Below are 15,384 nucleotides of genomic sequence, written 5' to 3' on the forward strand. Positions count from 1 at the left end.
TCCCTAAACAGATTGCTTGTAGTAGGTTTGGGCATTGGAGGCCGATTACTTTATTGACTGTGATGTACAAAATTCTAGCTAAGGTGATTGCCCTCAGAATCACTCCTGTGTTGCAAGATGTTATCTCTAAAAAACATCATGGCTTTATCAAAGGCAGGTCTATCATGGCTTTATCAAAGGCCGGTCTATTTATGATAATATCTTTGCTACTCTATTGGGTAGAGATGTGGCCATTAAAACTCAGCACAAATGCATTATGATGCAATTGGACCTAGAGAAAGCTTATGATAGGATACAATGGTCATTCATTGCTAGGGTGATGGAAAAAATGGGGTTTGGAGCTAAAATGGCTACATGCATTTATACTCTCTCCTTGGGTGGATATTCTAAAGTGCTTCTCAATGGAAGAGTTGTAGGGGGATTTGAAATCAACAAGTCAGTTAGACAAGGTTGCCCATTAGCCCCCCTTCTTTTTGCTATTGCCTTTCACCCTTTAATTTTGTCATTAGAGCTAGCATGCAGTGAAGGGAAGATGATGTTAAATTTGCAACAATGTGATGAGCTATGGTGGATCAAATGCTAGAATCAACATCATTAGAAAAGAGATTAGATGATAATTAAGATGTGATTAGTAAACAATTAACTGATAGCTTAATGTAGGCATGGATAATAAAAAACCAGCAAATTCTCATTAGGCCAATGCCTCAATTTATAGAGTTTACATCCAAGCATCTAATCCCACTGATCTCTCCTTGATTCACTCCACCTCTTTTGCTTGATTCACTCCACCTCTTTTGCTTGATTCTCTCCACCTCTTCCTAGAATATCTCCACACCTCCTGAATCTTCTCATGCTACCCTTTATTCTCTCCCAGTAGATACTTCTCACCTTTTCACAGCTTCTCACTCATTTACAGATTCTCTTTTACAGCCTCTTGCTAAGGGCTTGTTCCTGCACACACCCCTATTCACTTGTATATTTCAACAGATTACAGGTTTAAAACTCAAGCACAATGAGAAACTGGTAACTTTATGTTTTGCTGATGCTCTCTGTTATTCTTAAAGGCTAAGAACAACAATGTGAGATGGGCCCTAGAACTTGTACAGGAGTATGCCAATGCATCAGGTTCTAAATGTAATATTCTGAAGTCTAGGATCATAAGCTTGACGGAGGACAATGACTTTGACCTTCAGAGGTGGGGATGTGAGGTGATGTAAAAGGGTCATATTGTTAGACTGCTTGGGGTTACTTTTGGGGTTGGACTTACGAATAAACAACTGCTGGCAATGTGGGCCATTAATAGATTTGTGGAGAAATTGAAAAAGTGGGAAGGTTTGAAAGTTCCCTTTTCCATAATAGAATTGATATTTGCAACTCAGTGTTGAACGCTTATATCATGTTTCTAAGTCCTATATTAAAAATTGGGAAGTGTCATTGGAAGGAAATCATAGGACCTATCAGAGACTTTCTGTGGAGAAATGGCATTGGTAAAAAAAAGAGTTCCTGCTGCTTGGTTGGCCTGGGAGAAGGTGTTAGTGCCTAAAAGGGAAGGGGGTATTGGTATCATTCACTTGCCCACTCATTATGCTGCTAAAAGGACTTTGATGCTGCCTAGGGTGCTATCTCAAAATTCTACTTGGGCCTTAATGATAAGGGAATTGGTGGAAATGGCTGATGTGCTGGCCAAGGGTAGATGGGGGAACTTAAACTGGAAAGACAAATTGTTTTCACATGCTTCTTTGAAAGTCACATGTTCAGATTTTTGCAAAATACTCTGTAATTATTGGAAAGATAATTTGGGCTTCATGGCTTGGGATGGTGGGGAGAGGGTAACTGGGAACTCCATGCTGTCCTTAGGGTTATGAGGACTCATAAGTTTAATCCCCCCCAGCTACACTTGGTACTGAAGTGGCAAAGATTCTTAATAACAAAGGTATTAGATATCTGGCTGATTGTTGGGATAGGGTTGTGGCTGGGTGGAAAGAGGTGAACCTCTTATCTAAGGAGTTTCAGTTAACCAGGAGAGAGAGAGACTTGATGACTTAGGTGATGGAGATGTTGCATAGTGAATTATGCTCCACTGCCACTAATACTTCAGTCTGGATCAAGGACTTGTCTTGGATTAATGGTGTCAAATTAAAGGAGGGCAAAACTGGGGATATTTATGCATTAACGAGAAAAGGGGATGCCAATGTTATGTATTGTAACAAAATATGGAATGTAAAGTGGAGTGCCTCTAGTTAGAAAAAGAGATGGCACTTGATTTGGAACTGCCAGGTCCCTAGGAAATTTCAAGTTTTTTTGTGAAATGTTGGGCATTACCTATTGGTTATAAGCTGCAAAAAAGAAACATGGCTAGTGGCATTTGCCCTAGATGCAGGTCTTCAATAGAAAGTGGCAAACATGTGTTTTGGGAATGTCCTCTGGAGTTGGATTTGTTGATTCAGAATCTGCAGAGGAATATGCCTTGATTATTTCCCTAATTTTGGCTGAGCTTCATGCATACTAGGGTTCTCTCCCTAATGTTGGTTTGTTGGTGGCTGCTGTGCAGGTGAGGTGTTGGATTGAGAAGAAAAGACCTCCAAGATTTGGTCCTAAAACTCAGAGATGGTACCGCAAGGAAAAACAGATGGATCACACCTTTGTGGCCTTTATTGAGAATCCGATTCGCACTAGACCTACTGTCAAGGTGTGGTCAAAGCATGGGGGTATGTTAGGAAAACAATCTCCTCGGGGGGGTTGCACTACTGAGGCCATGATGGAGGCTCGCTTATTACTGGGGTATCAGATCTTGTGGGATCAGTCTAGTTTCTTGTGTGAGGATAAAAGTTGGTAATTTCTTTGTAAAATCTTGAATGAGGTTAAAAAGGAGTAGATAGTTGAGTCTTTGGGGGTGATGTATGTCTGATTTTGAATAGTTAATATAAATAAATATTATTTGTCAAAAAAAGAAAAAGAAAATTTTAATGTATAAAGCTTAAACCTTAATTAATGAAGAATATGGGAGTAGGACTCCCTTAAAAAAAAGAGGAGTCGACCAGAAGGCACTTCGGTCCACGATACTCTCTCGTGCTAGCATGCCAGGGTCATCCCAGGCAGTAAGGCACGTGATCAGGAGCACACGTGAGTAGAGCACGTGACCCGAAGAGCAAATCATCAACGACTCAAGAAGGTAAACTGCGCTCTCTACCCTTTTCTGTATCATGCAATGGTTTATTGGTCGGAAATACTGCAAGATGCAAGGAAAAAAACACCCACAAAGAGTACCCAAATGCCGTGTCTTCATCTATGAGTTAATCGTGCATGATCTGTGTGAGCACAGCACCCCCTGTTCCAGCTTTTCACTTTTTGCACAGACACAGACAGACATGGATCGCCCCTGTGGCTATCGTACCACCTTGCCACCCAACAGGGGGTGTTAGGGTGCTACGGCTGAGCTACAGCGCTTGCCTGTGTGTGTGTGTGGAGGTAGAGGGTTCGAATCTCGTAGTTTCAGTGCTCAAGTGGTGAAGGTGTTTGCCTCTTGGTGCTTCTTTGGTGGCATCGCCTATGGGTGGATAATTAAGCGCCGACGGGCGGATAATTAAGCACCTACGGGCGGTGAAAAATCAGTAACTACGGGAGGATCTTGGGCCTAAGGCCAGTCGGGAAAAAAAAGGGAAAAAAACAAAAATTTCAATACTACTCTTGCAAAAAAAAAAAAAAAACAAGGGTTGTCAGTTTGAACCCTTGACACCTATAGTATATACAACTCACAAAAGAAAAATAAAAAAAGAAGAAGACAACCTAGACATTCTTGAAATCTACTTGTTGAGCTTAGAGTCAATTTCACAGTAGCCAGGGTTTGCAGGTTAAGTGGCTTGTACTTTGTGTGAGTATATGGGCCATCTCACACATACATGCTTACCTTCATACAAATCATTCACTGGATTTCAGCCCAATCAATAGAGACTGTGTAATAGACTTCATCCCTCACAAATCAATTCTGAGGGTATAGTGGCGAGAGTGGCTGATTATATTACAATGCTGCTCGGGGTGACAACATCAGAGCAATTAATTTATACAAATTAAATTATCCTGGCAATTCCAATGGGTTCCTCACTAAATCTGGTGACCATGTCACAATGCCGTCCATGAAGGATGGAAGCATGCATGTGACCATTGGATTGACTTCTCCTAGAAATTTTAATGGGCTCCTCACTGGGTCTTATTGAAGATGACTATTAGAAATTTCATCCTAAAGGGAACGTAGGCGATGATCATGCTGCAATAGTATTAAATTTATCACTTTTGACCTTAGCAATTGACCCTTTAGCTTCGTTCTAAGCCTACTACTACCCTTATTCAGAATTCTGGATCAAGAACATGTTGAATAATTTCTCTCTATCATGGTTCTGTATTGAATACAAGCATGTTTGATTCACTAATTCTTTTGCTTGTAGAAACAGGGGATATACGTGCTGTGGCTTTGAGTTCAACGGCATCAAAATCTTCCATGGCCGTGTAAGTTGTCTCTTAACTTCTTTAGTAGGCTTGCACACTTTCACTTAATCTTCGTTGATGATTTGCACATCAGCATAACCTTGCGACCTTAAGTAAACATCATTAAAATACATTTCAGATTTTGCTGCGTTTGGAAACTCTGATGCATCATTTGTTCGAATTCATGTTATCTTATATGATGGTTTCTTGGAAGTCGGATTTTGTAGTCTTTTCGGTAGTGAAATCAGCTGCGTAGTCTCCTCTATGATGACTCTAGCAGTCCATATAGCCAAGTCAGCAGTAGGTGTCTTAACTGTTTACCTGTGGCAATCAATAGAGGTTGTAGCTCACAGTTACTCTCTGGCACAAGCTCATGAGGTGGTGGCAGGGATGGGTGCTTACCACTTGCACCACGACTTGGACTCTGGTTACATTGATCACCTGTACACACATCACCAATCTTGATTACTCAATCTCTTTATCCACTCTGACCTCTCAGCTCACTTTCATTATTCACGAATCTCTCTTTTACAGGAGCGGGCATTGTGACGGGTCTCTGCACTTGTTATGTAGAGGTCCTTCTGATGCCTTACCTGCCAAAAGAAGTGTTCATTTTCAGCCAAGCGTGAGGTGTATTTATACCAGCTTTCCATGAGTGTAGATAGCAAGGACACTCGAGAGCTCTTAGCGAGAAACAACCACCTACTGTCGGAATGAGCAGCGGAAATGAGACAAACAACTGAGAGAACAGAAACACATAAATGCTGGAGAGAGAAGTGCTTTATAAACTCTCCTATATACACAATATCTGGTACAAACTGAGTGGGGGGCCAAGGCCCACAGTATATATGGGCTGGGGCTGCTGGTCGGCCACTGCAAAACAGGCCGACAGCCCCAAGAAAGCCCACGATTGGGATAAAATCCAGTCGGCCAACATAAAAAGCAAGTCGGCCAGCAGAAAAAATAGTGGGCCTTACTTGAGGAGCCAAACCTACCGGCCGACAGGGAAAAGACAGCACCCCCACGATTGGAAATAAATATCTGATAAATATTTGATGATGATTCCAATGCTAGAAATGATGCCATGTCACTTGTACACCTGAAGGGTGTGCATGTGACAGATGGCTACTCTCTTGATCATTTCTTGATTAGTGTGTTGCTCTCCACTTCCCCAAGCAAAAACCACTTTTTAGTTGCCCAAGCAAAAACCATGGAGAATGGGCTCTGCATGGCTAGTCATGGGCTGTCCATGTGTAGAAAAGTGGTGGATGCCATGTTGGAGGGCAGCCTCTTGACAAGTGACCCTCCTCGTGTGTCCAAACATGTGATTTGACAAGTACCTGTGTATCCAAACGTTTAGTTTCATGTGGTGGGTTGTCCACACTCGCTGAAATTGTCCACATTTGTATTTAAATTGGGATGCCCAATTTATAAGTTGTCCATCCATGTTATAACTTATCCACCCTTATTTAAGTGTCATGTGAACTTGCCACTTACACATTGGTCATTAAACCTTTCAAATTTAAAATGAGCCTAGGGGCAATACATACCACCTACAAAACCCATAAAATACACTTGTCAGTTAATGCAACCACCTCAGATGGCTATTTTCCTGATCATTTGTTGGTTCTATGTCTTTAAAATGACAATTTTAAGGAGTAAGATATCATAGAGGAGACTTTGCATGTTTTGCTTATAGTGCATATTTATTTTCTTGCACCCAAATGCGTGGGTTTATGACTTCAGATGTTTTTTGATTTTGGCAGGGTTGTATCTGCTCCAGGAAAGGTACTGCTTACTGGTGCTTATTTGGTACTTGAATGGCCCAATGCAGGGCTTGTTCTCTCTACGTCTGCTCGGTTTTTCGCTATAGTGAAGCCTATTTACTCCACACTTAGCGAGGATAGTTGGGCTTGGGTAAGTGTTTTTGCTTGCTAATTCAATGCGTTTTTCCTTACATTTGTTTCGAAACCTTACTTTAAAGTACTTATGTTTTGTTTCAAATTTCAATTGTGGTTTACCATGTTCTACAGTCTTGGACAGACGTGACTATTCTGTCTCCTCAGCTTTCTAAGGAGACAGTTTACAAACTGTCCTTGAGGGATTTTACATTACAAAAAGTCAATCCTTCAAAGTGAGTAAATGCATTCATGTATTCATAATGGGTAGTTAAGGGTATTGCTTCTTGTTTATGTGATGACTTTACACGATTTCTGGTTTTACGATCCATACAAACAGAAAATAATGTTAATTGTTTGTCTAGAAGTGTGCCCTAAAGCATCCAGAGCATCTGCACCTCGGCCTCTTCAGTAGGATTCTTTGGGCCAGGAATGGGCCGTTGTGCATTCAGATGTCTCCATATGCTCATCGCTTCTTGTCTTAGGGTGGTGGTCTGAGTCCAGGGCATTGGGTGTTTGCTTTCTGGTGGCCTTGCAACAGTGGTGAAAAATGAAGTATGTGTGAGTTATCATGATTGGTTCAGCCAACTTTTTGTCTCAGTAGCATGGGAGAATGACATGAGTAGGCTCTGCGGGTGCGCAACAGTCTCTATGAACCTCAACAGACTGCCCCTATGTTTACTTGTGTCTATTAGAAAGAGGCCTAAACATGCTGGTGGTCACTGGATTGAATGACACTGGAAGTCTGAAACCCTCTTGAGAAACTCAATGGAAGTTACTTTCGACCTTGTAGTAGATGAGGCATGCGAATAGATCATATTTCTGTGTCTCAATCTCTCCTATGTCACACAAGGGACATGCTGCATGCTTTTAAATCTTTGGTCCTCATATTGACTAGCCTTAGTCTTGAATTTTGGCATACTCGTAGCTTTTGATTCTTGTGTGAGTGCCTTTTCTCCCTAGCTTCAATGTGGAGTCTGTATGATGAAGCTCTAAGTTTGACTCATGGAGATTCAAAGTGCATGCCATGTGGGTACTCAAGTATTGTAGCACCCATCTGCCGCGAGCATAAAGAACTGATCTCAGTATAGGCTTATGATGATTCATCATGGGGGATAGTGTGTATATTTATATCCTATGGATATATATCTGCCAGATATCATCTTGAATTTCTCTATGCCCTTGGACTGAAATGGTAAATGACTTTTGCCAGCAGGGGGGCCAAAATTTTGTTCAAATTATTGTCTTAGGCAGGGATCAGCGTCATCATAACTCTAGGGTGGTTATCAGTTTTTGAGTGGGTGGGCCTGGCTTTCAAGCAAAAGTATAGTTGGACTTTTAGTTGGTGAAGGCCAAAGTTTGAAGGCAATGAAGCACATTGTTTCATTTGAGGACAGGACTAGTGCAAGGTGAATCCTTTTAACGTGATGCTTATTGTACTACTCTATGCCTTCTTGCTAAGTTTTACCTAGACTAGATTGGGGGATAGATAAGATATGGTCTGGGAGGATTCAGCATATTGAGAATCATTTTACATTGACAGGATATTAACTTTGGGTGTTGCTGCTTCACTGTTTGTTTAGTTGTAATTTAGATATGTGGTATGGTGCATGCACAAGCTAGGAAACCATGGCAGGGGGGAAAAAGAATTTAATCTTTGGTTTGTGGTTTGTGCAGCGAAGATGGAAACACTTTTGTGGAGAAAGCATTGCAATTAGCTGTAGTGGCTGGTCAGGTTATTTGCCAAGATAGTGAAAGACAACAACATTTCAAGAAGCTTTTGTTAAAAGGTGACACAAACAATCTTCATATTTGCAGCATTATATAATTTGGTATATGGTTTAAGATTGATATTAGCTGTGCTAAATAAACTTCCCAATCAAACAATCACCACAATCTTCATGACTCATTGAAGATAATCACATTCTATGCCTTGATGCGCGCAGTTACAACCGGAAGTCCCAAAATAGGCATGTTTCAAAGCTGCATGTGCCATGAAAAGCTTGCCAAAACTTCTGAGTAGAAAGCACATGGAGGGGTGATGTAGGTCAGCTGGAAAAGAAGAAATGCGAGCACAGCTCAGGCCAATCCTTTATAGATTGTCTGGTGATGTCATGATCTTTTTCTGTACGTTCAGTACACAGGATGATTAGGATTCAGGGCCAGTGTGCATTGTCGGACAGCTTTGCAAGTCAGACTGGAGTCTACCGGATAAGGAACTGGAGACAATGGCTTTATGGATGATGTGCCATTAGCGGGATCTGGGAGAATGGGAGTGGATTTCAGGAGGTAATTCTACAGTTAGTCACCCATTCTTTGAATACACTTTCAGGAATGCAAAGAGATTCCATCATTCCAATGGAGGGAAGTCAGGGGGTGGGGGGGGGATCTGACTCAATGGTACCATTCAGACCCCGTCTCTGCATTGATGCATGCCTGTCAGCTCGAAAAAATCCTCCATGACCTTGTCTCCTGCATGGGTCCAAAAAGAAGCACAGGCATGATACCTGAGTTCCACCCTCCTCTCCTCTATCGAGCGTATCTCTGTGCAGGAACTCTCCATCTGGGATTCCAACCACGAGCTATCTGGGTCTGTTCCTGAAGTCGCTGAAGAGAGGCTACTGTGAAGGCTCATCTCCTGTTCCCAGAATGTGATGAATCTATCCTGGGCTGCCCTGTGTAAGAGTGAGCCGATCTCTCCAAGACCCAAATCTAGATTCTCTGCGCTGATCCCTGTCTGAAGCTCCCCAAATCTCCTCGATCTGGGTGCCAATTCTGGTGTCCTGGATCAGGCTCTTTGGGATGTGGATTCTCTGCTGCTCTCTGGTCTCCAGGGGTCCTCTAGGTGGAGGAGGAGACACGGGCATGGTCCCTCAACAAGGTGCCTGCACAACGATGCCAATAATGCCTCCCTGGCTGGAAGCCCACTCATCCACATAAAATCTGTCAATGTGGGAGAGGTTTGGTCTGTGCATCCTCCTGTCAGACCTAGAAAAGTGGAGGCTGCCATGTATGTGTTGGAATTCTGGTAGGTGCCAGGGGTCCTGTCCTCTTATGGTGAGTGTCAACTCCTCCTAGTCAGAGTACTCGGCCCCCAAGCTAGTGTCAAGTCTTCCTCCTTGTTTGTCATGTGGGTTCTCTAACATGTTTTTTTTTTTTTCCAGAAAGAGACTTCTATTAAGTCTGAAAAAAACATACAACAATCACAGCTATAAGCCGGAAAAGAATAGAATCACCCCAATATGTAAGGTGATTTCAACCACTGAGGAGCATCATGATGCCATGTTAAACCTGTGGTACTAGAGGAAAAGAAGATGCCATGGTCCCACTCCCGCATAATATCACGTGCTTCACCTGCGCAGAATGAGAGGGCCCCTGAATGCGAGCCCAAGTAGCCATAAGAGTATGGATGATTCTTATGGATGATATCACCCCATATAGTACTAATGCACTGAGATCCAAAAATCTGGACACCCTCAATAGCCTCTATGCATCTAGCTCTCCAAATCTGCCATGCTGTAATACTGGCAACAATCTCCCAACTGGTGTCAATCCTCTGTTTGGGGGGTGTATAATCAGAGTGAGGAACATCCTGCAATAAACCATGCTGGGCAATACCTCCACGAATAAAAATAGCAGAATCTGTACCACTACCCTCGTAAAAAAGCTACGGACTAGACTGGGAGAGCCAAGCAACTGCCCCCCCAAGTCACATGCATGGCTCGGCCACTCAATTTGCGCATGAGTTGGGCTATAGAACCCCAAATCTGCTGTGCAGTGTTGCGTCCCCATAAACAATGTTGTACAGTCTCAGAATCTGCCGCACACCTAGGACAGGAAGGTGCTACATCGAAAACCGTTCTCCATTGCTTGGTGGGGAGACCACCATGTAAGAATAACCAAAAGAAATGAGAGATCTGGCTCCTTCTGTATGAGTGCCAAAGTCTATGCCAATATCTTCGCTGTATCACTGGAGAAATATCATAGCTCTCCCAATGAGGCCTGAGAGTCATAGTAGCAGGGGAACGCCGTTTCCACCCCTTGGGAACGGTGGAACGCGTTCCCCCAAGGCTGAGATGCCTAAACCGGGTGGAACGTGCATGGGGGAACGATTTGGCATGGGAACGGCCAGGGGAACGTGGGGGAACGGTTTCATGGAACGTTTGGCTGCCGTTCCCCCTTTGGGGAACGTTTTTTATGTTTGGCCAAGAAAACAAAAAAAAAAAGAGAAAAAGTGTACCTGTTGTTGCGAGCCGCCTGTGGATATCCTTGAGCGACGTACCCTATTGTCGCCTGCCCACGTACTTCCTAGGCCCGTGCGGCGTGGATACTTGACAGCTCTGAGTCACGAGTGGGCTCCTCTCTGGAGTCTCTTTAGACTTTGACTCCTACTTTCCAAGGCAAGGCAGCAAGGCTACTTACTTTTCCCTCTCTTTCTCTCTCTCGTTCCCCCTCGTTTCCGTTCCCCTTGTGGCCCGTTCCCGTTCCCCTAATGGGGCTTTCGTTCCGTTCCCGTTCCCGTTCTGTTGCTACTATGCTGAGAGTAGGGATCCTATGCATGTGTCGAGTGAGGAGAAGCCTGGCATTCCGGACGGTGAAACTGAAAAAAGGAAGGCTTTTCAAAGGATCGAAAGCATCAATCCACTCCCACTCTCTTGGATCCCACTGAAGATATCTGATAGGACTGTCACCATATAACCACAAACACCAAGAGCCATGAATCACTATCTAAGGAGAAGGGTCAATGAACCAATGCTTCCCCGAACGACCAACAATCCTCATTGGACTAAGCCTCGTATCTGGGATGATCTCCTCCATACTACATCTCCTCAATCTCCCTCCAGGCATGATAGAGTAAATGATGCAATCTGTAGCCTCCTGGCCCGGGAGAGCAATGACTTGCAGAGGTATGCCTATCCTCGAAAAAACTCCGCCAACTCGGATGATAGTCTCCATGAAAGGTCCCAGAAAGCCACTCATGCGGAATAGCTGCATCAATCTGATCAATACGAATGTAGGAGCCCCTAAGATGCGTGTATGCACATCTCTCCCATCCTGACCACTGCATATAACGAGATGCACCAAGTGGCCGACCAGCCTCATCCCTAATCGTTCCACATAATAGGTTGTCGGTTAGCCTCATCCAAAGACCTAAGAAGCCTTTGTCGCAAAAAAGATCTCATGCTTCTCCATGCTCTAACAATGGCTACAATAAGAGGGGAAGATGGTGCTCTGATATTAGCCTCTGTGAACAAAAAACGTGTGCTGGGCATCCAGTCTCTCTCGACCCTGGGTGTACATCCGGAAATCTGAGACGAAGAAAAAATCCTTCCAAGGCTCAGCGCCTAGTAGGAAACCTTTGACCACAAGTTTGCAAAGCAACGCCCTGCACTGAACATCCGGATCGATAATATTCAAGCCCCCCTCTAACATGTTGAAGTCCCCTCTCGTGCGGATAGTGGATGTCAATGTGTCACAGTCCCATGCCCTACCGAGGGTGACGCAGAAGGGGAAAGGAGAGGACTGCTGTTGAAGTCCCCTCTCGTGCGGATAGTGGATGTCAATGTGTCACAGTCCCATGCCCTACCGAGGGTGACGCAGAAGGGGAAAGGAGAGGACTGCTGTGCCGTTGTCGGGGATGGCGGAACGAGAATGGTAGAAGATAACGGACCGGGCAGAGGGGAGGTGGAGGGGGAGGGGAAGGGAGAAGGCGGGGGGGAGGAAGGACTGCCTGATCATTATCCTGGGAAAGAATTGGAATCTTGGCAAAATTTAATTTGGATCTCCTCCTGCAGGGTGGGTGGGACCACCTCGCTGTCCACATCCAGTACGCAGCGTTGCCTCAGGGGTCCCACCAGCTCTCTGGCTATTGATGCCCTTGCTGCCCGCCCGCAGGGGGCGGGGGTGTGTGTGTTGCTGGGTGTGCATTATAGTAGGCCTAGCTCTAAACCTGCGGAGGGGAGAGCGGGGAATGACATGCGAATATGCGTGTGGTAGCGACGGGCAAAAAGAAGAAGATGGTAGACATCAGCAGTGGGAGAAGAAGGTGAGCAGCAGCAGCAGAGGGAGAAGATGGCAGACAATAGCAGAGAAATAAAATAAAACAAACTAAAATCAGAGAAGAGGCAGACAGTTGCATGCGATAGGTGAGGATGGGCTCATGGTAGAGAAGAGGTGGAGATGGTAGGAAAACGAAGAGGTGAAGGAGAAACGGGTGCAGCAGAGGGGTGCACTGTAGCTTTGAGTGGACAGGCGTTTTACAAAACTCTTGACCATTAATGCAATTAAACACTTAAATTGGCCACAACCTTAAACATATGCCATTTAATTTCACAAAACTGTAAAAGAGAGATGTGCACGTTTGACACCACATAGAGGCCGGAATGGGCCGACCCCCCCTTGCCGGATTATCCATCATGTGCAACCATCATTTGACCATACACGGGGTATCATCAAAAGAAGCCCCAAAATACCATGAATGTGTGTAAACCGCCTCTCCCCATGGGAGATGCAGGATTATCTATGTGCAACATCATGTGACCATACACCTCTCCCCATGGGAGATGCGGGATTATCTATGTGCAACATATGTGACCATACACAGGGGCTATCATCAAAAGAAGCCCCAAAATACCATGAATGTGTAAACCACCACTTCTCTTGAGGGTACTAATCTTCTTGATCATGACATGTCTTTTTTTTAATGGGAAAAAGATCCTTCAATTAGTTAAAGAAAAATCAGCCACAAGGGGCTAAGTACAACTGCGACGGGCTAAATACAAACTCGCCTCATATAAGGGCGAGAAATGAGTGATCAAAGGGGGAGAGATGCTTCTCCTCCGGCTGGCTCCTCTGTGAGGAGAAGGCTATCTCATATAGGGGGGGGGAGAAACAACCACACAGGTGGTATGTAATGCCAAATGGGGTCGCCGCCCCTATCTGTGAGGAAAGGGCCAGGCCTCCAAAGTCTCAAGAAGGCTTCCCGCCGCTTTCGCATCCGGTCAGAACCTCCCTGTAGCTTCCCCCACTGACCGCGGAGGAGGGTGTGAATGATATCGAGCTAGATGCTCCTAATGGTCTCAGCCGGCAAAGTGTGGGTACCCTCGATGGCCTTGTTGCATCTACCATGCCAAATGTGCCAGGCTGCTATGCTGTTGCAAATCTCCCATCTCTGGCAGGAGCTTGGTCGCCAGTTACTTGTCGGTGGGACGTATTGTTGCAATACGATGGTGGGAGACTTGAAGGGCTAGTCCTGACCACTCTAGCCTCGGTGGTCCAAGCGACAGTACCCCAAGTGATGATCCGGGTCGATGCCTTGTCCATAGCAAAGATGCGGAGAATCCGTTGCCAAATCTGTTGAGCCTTCGGGCAATCCCAAAGGCAATGTCGTTGAGACTCCTGGGGGTGGCCGCACCTCGGGCAAGCTATTGACCGACCTCCAACTGCTAGCCAAGGACCGACTGCCAAACTCCTATGTGCCATCAGCCAAAGAAAGAGAGTGATCTTCCTCGGTCGGAAGTTGTCACAAAGCCTCTTCCAAAAATCTGAAAGGAAGCGCTGTGATAGGCCCTGAGACAGCCAGTGTGCTGTTGCTGCCGGAGTGCCATCTATCTAAGGCATCTGGATCCTGCACAGCCAAGCCGTGCTGTATATGCAAAGAAGGGGGCATCTAGAGTCTCCTCCCGATTTGTGGGATCATGCCAAGCCCTCTCTCTTGGGTCCCACTATAGCCGCGTAAGAGATCGGCACTCCCAAATCCATAGCCGCCATAGTCTCTCCCTGGCCACCTTGGCTGGTGCTGGATATATGTGCCGTTCTTGTGCCCGAAAACCAATCACCCTCACCCTCTGCAAGGTGTAGCCTTTGAGATCCTCCAAGGGGTGCTCTGATCTGTCCAGTCTGCCATGGGATCCGATAGAGAAAGTGAGTAGACCACTGTCCTCATCTGCTCCATGGACGGCCACAAGAATATCGTGTCTGGTAAACACGCCTAACCACACCGGGGGGGTCGGTTCTGGAATAGGAGTCATCCACTCCTGAGGAATAGCTGAGTCTATGTCGATGTTGAGCTTGTCACTACCCCGGATCCTTGTCAGGCCTCTCTCCTGCTCCTCTTGAGGTAGCTGCTTGTGTGCAATCCAATCTCTGAGAGACTTGGCTGGTCCCATGCTCAAGGATATATGCGGTCAGGCCCCTAGCATGTGGCCACTAGGTTAACGGACGAGGGGGTTCCAAACCAAGGGCTGCCGAAGTTGCTCCTCTGAGGCAACTGGAACACACTGTCTGAGGGCTGGCCTGAGATGATCCCAAGCACAAAATAGACTAGCTGCGTGATCACCATAGGTCTCCAAGATGCTGTATGTGAAAAACTCAGCTGGAGCAAATAATACTTCCACATATACCATAAATCCAAAACACTGGTGAAATATAAACTCGGGCATGACCCCAGGCTCCATAAACAAGTCAGGGAGCAACACCATGGGCAACCAAAACAGGTCGGGCAGCACCAATAGAGCTAGTATAGAAGGTATAGAATGGGGAACATTAGGTACATGGGCTGGTAGAGCAAGTACAGTCGTCGGTACAATAAGTGAAGGGAGATGAGAGTTAGGGTTTCATGTGGGAGACATACACAGAGAAGAAGGGAGAGAGAGAGAGAGACATGTGGGGATAAGTCAACTCACTGTTTGAGTGTGTGACTCCCCTATCACACATGTATATTTGCACTAGTACACATAGTGCACTTAGTACATTAAAAGTACTAAGTGTACTATGTACTATAACTTATGGGCTTGTACACACTACAAGGGTGGGCATGAGAGTTAGGGTTTCATGTGGGAGACATACACAGAGAAGAAGGGACAGAGAGAGAGAGACATGTGGGGATAAGTCAACTCACTGTATGAGTGTGTGACTCTCCTATCACACATGTATATTTGCACTAGTACACATAGTGCACTTAGTACATTAAAAGTACTAACTGTACTATGTACTATAACTTATG

The 15,384-nt window shown here is 45.1% G+C and overlaps 1 protein-coding gene across 1 annotated transcript in view; it reads left to right on the top strand.

The window, feature by feature from the left end:
- The first annotated feature begins 3,014 nt into the window (after positions 1 to 3,014).
- The window catches only part of LOC147611348 (phosphomevalonate kinase, peroxisomal-like), a 103,021-nt gene continuing 90,651 nt past the window's right edge, over positions 3,015 to 15,384 (top strand). The window contains exons 1-5 of the mRNA XM_086784892.1: positions 3,015 to 3,172; positions 4,449 to 4,503; positions 6,249 to 6,399; positions 6,516 to 6,616; positions 8,058 to 8,170. Coding sequence (XP_086641018.1) covers positions 4,496 to 4,503; positions 6,249 to 6,399; positions 6,516 to 6,616; positions 8,058 to 8,170 — 373 coding nt within the window. The 5' untranslated portion in view covers positions 3,015 to 3,172; positions 4,449 to 4,495. The remainder of the gene's footprint in view (positions 3,173 to 4,448; positions 4,504 to 6,248; positions 6,400 to 6,515; positions 6,617 to 8,057; positions 8,171 to 15,384) is intronic.

The sequence above is a fragment of the Cibotium barometz genome, chromosome 47 (genome assembly GCF_041138505.1).
Source record: "Cibotium barometz isolate CiBa-2024 chromosome 47, ASM4113850v1, whole genome shotgun sequence".
NCBI classification, from domain to species: Eukaryota; Viridiplantae; Streptophyta; class Polypodiopsida; order Cyatheales; family Cibotiaceae; genus Cibotium; species Cibotium barometz.